This window comes from Trypanosoma equiperdum (genome assembly GCF_001457755.1).
Source record: "Trypanosoma equiperdum strain OVI genome assembly, contig: ctg_5, whole genome shotgun sequence".
Classification (NCBI taxonomy): domain Eukaryota; phylum Euglenozoa; class Kinetoplastea; order Trypanosomatida; family Trypanosomatidae; genus Trypanosoma; species Trypanosoma equiperdum.
The window spans coordinates 1-986 of NW_027124532.1; the positions used below are offsets into that span (position 1 = coordinate 1).

General features: G+C 41.0%; 1 pseudogene across 1 annotated transcript; it reads left to right on the forward strand.

The window, feature by feature from the left end:
- The first annotated feature begins 16 nt into the window (after nucleotides 1-16).
- TEOVI_000272100:pseudogene lies at nucleotides 17-711 on the forward strand (annotated as a pseudogene). Its single transcript is given in 4 exon segments — nucleotides 17-88; nucleotides 91-573; nucleotides 576-665; nucleotides 667-711. Coding segments are annotated over 4 exon segments (690 nt in total).
- The last annotated feature ends 275 nt before the right edge of the window (nucleotides 712-986 follow it).

Below are 986 nucleotides of genomic sequence, written 5' to 3' on the forward strand. Positions count from 1 at the left end.
TGGTATCGATTTTACTAGGAGACGAGTGGGAGTCATCCAATGTCCGAAGGAAGAGGGACTGCCGGAAAGAGTCTCTGCAACACCGATGTAACAGCCGATCTAATGTTAACTATAAAATCAGCTTACTTCCCACAATAGCAAAATGCCACTACATCCACGCTTGATATACTTGAGAGCCTTAAGAGCTCAACTGGACTACTGGCGATAGGATACGATACAAACGAATATCATGAGTTATGGGACCTGCTTCACTTAAATGATACAGTGGGAGAATGCATTGTAGACTGGTGTCTACAAAATGATATAAAGATTGCAAATGATGACACACCAACGAGAAGAATGCCTCAAACGGAAACCAGGTCGTCTCCCGACGTTACGATGTACAGAGAATGCGAAGTCAAAATATGGGAGGCAAGCCTCATCCCAGAGAGTGACAACTATTGGATAACATTTGAGGTGAATATTGGCATTGTTGTAGAAATGATTGCCATAACCAAGCCACGAAGGGTATTCTATGCTTGGAACAAGAGAAATTGGCGGTAGTTTAAAAAATTTTGTGATATAACAATGGTAAAAATTTAAGGAAGTCGAAAAAAAACGTGGATGCTATGAATTAGGCAGTTACTAAAGGCATTCGCACAGCAGCAAAGAAGAAAACAGTGCCGAAAGGTAAGAGGAGTATTGTCACCGTTCTGGACACGATAACTGACTGAAATGGACACAAAGATAAGGAAATGTACAAATGAGAATCACAGAGAGATGCCCTGATGTACAAGAGAAGGAAGGTTCTCGCTGAAAAGTCTCTACAACAGTGGAGGGAAAATGTTTCGAAGATGTCGGTGACCGATACAAAAAGTTGGAATTTAGTTAAATTCATATAAGCACCGAGACCACTGAAAATCCGGTTCTGGTAGTAAATGAACACCATTTAAAAAAGCAAACAGCAAGCCAAGTAGCAAGCAGAGATGTAAAGAGAGAGCTGTTGA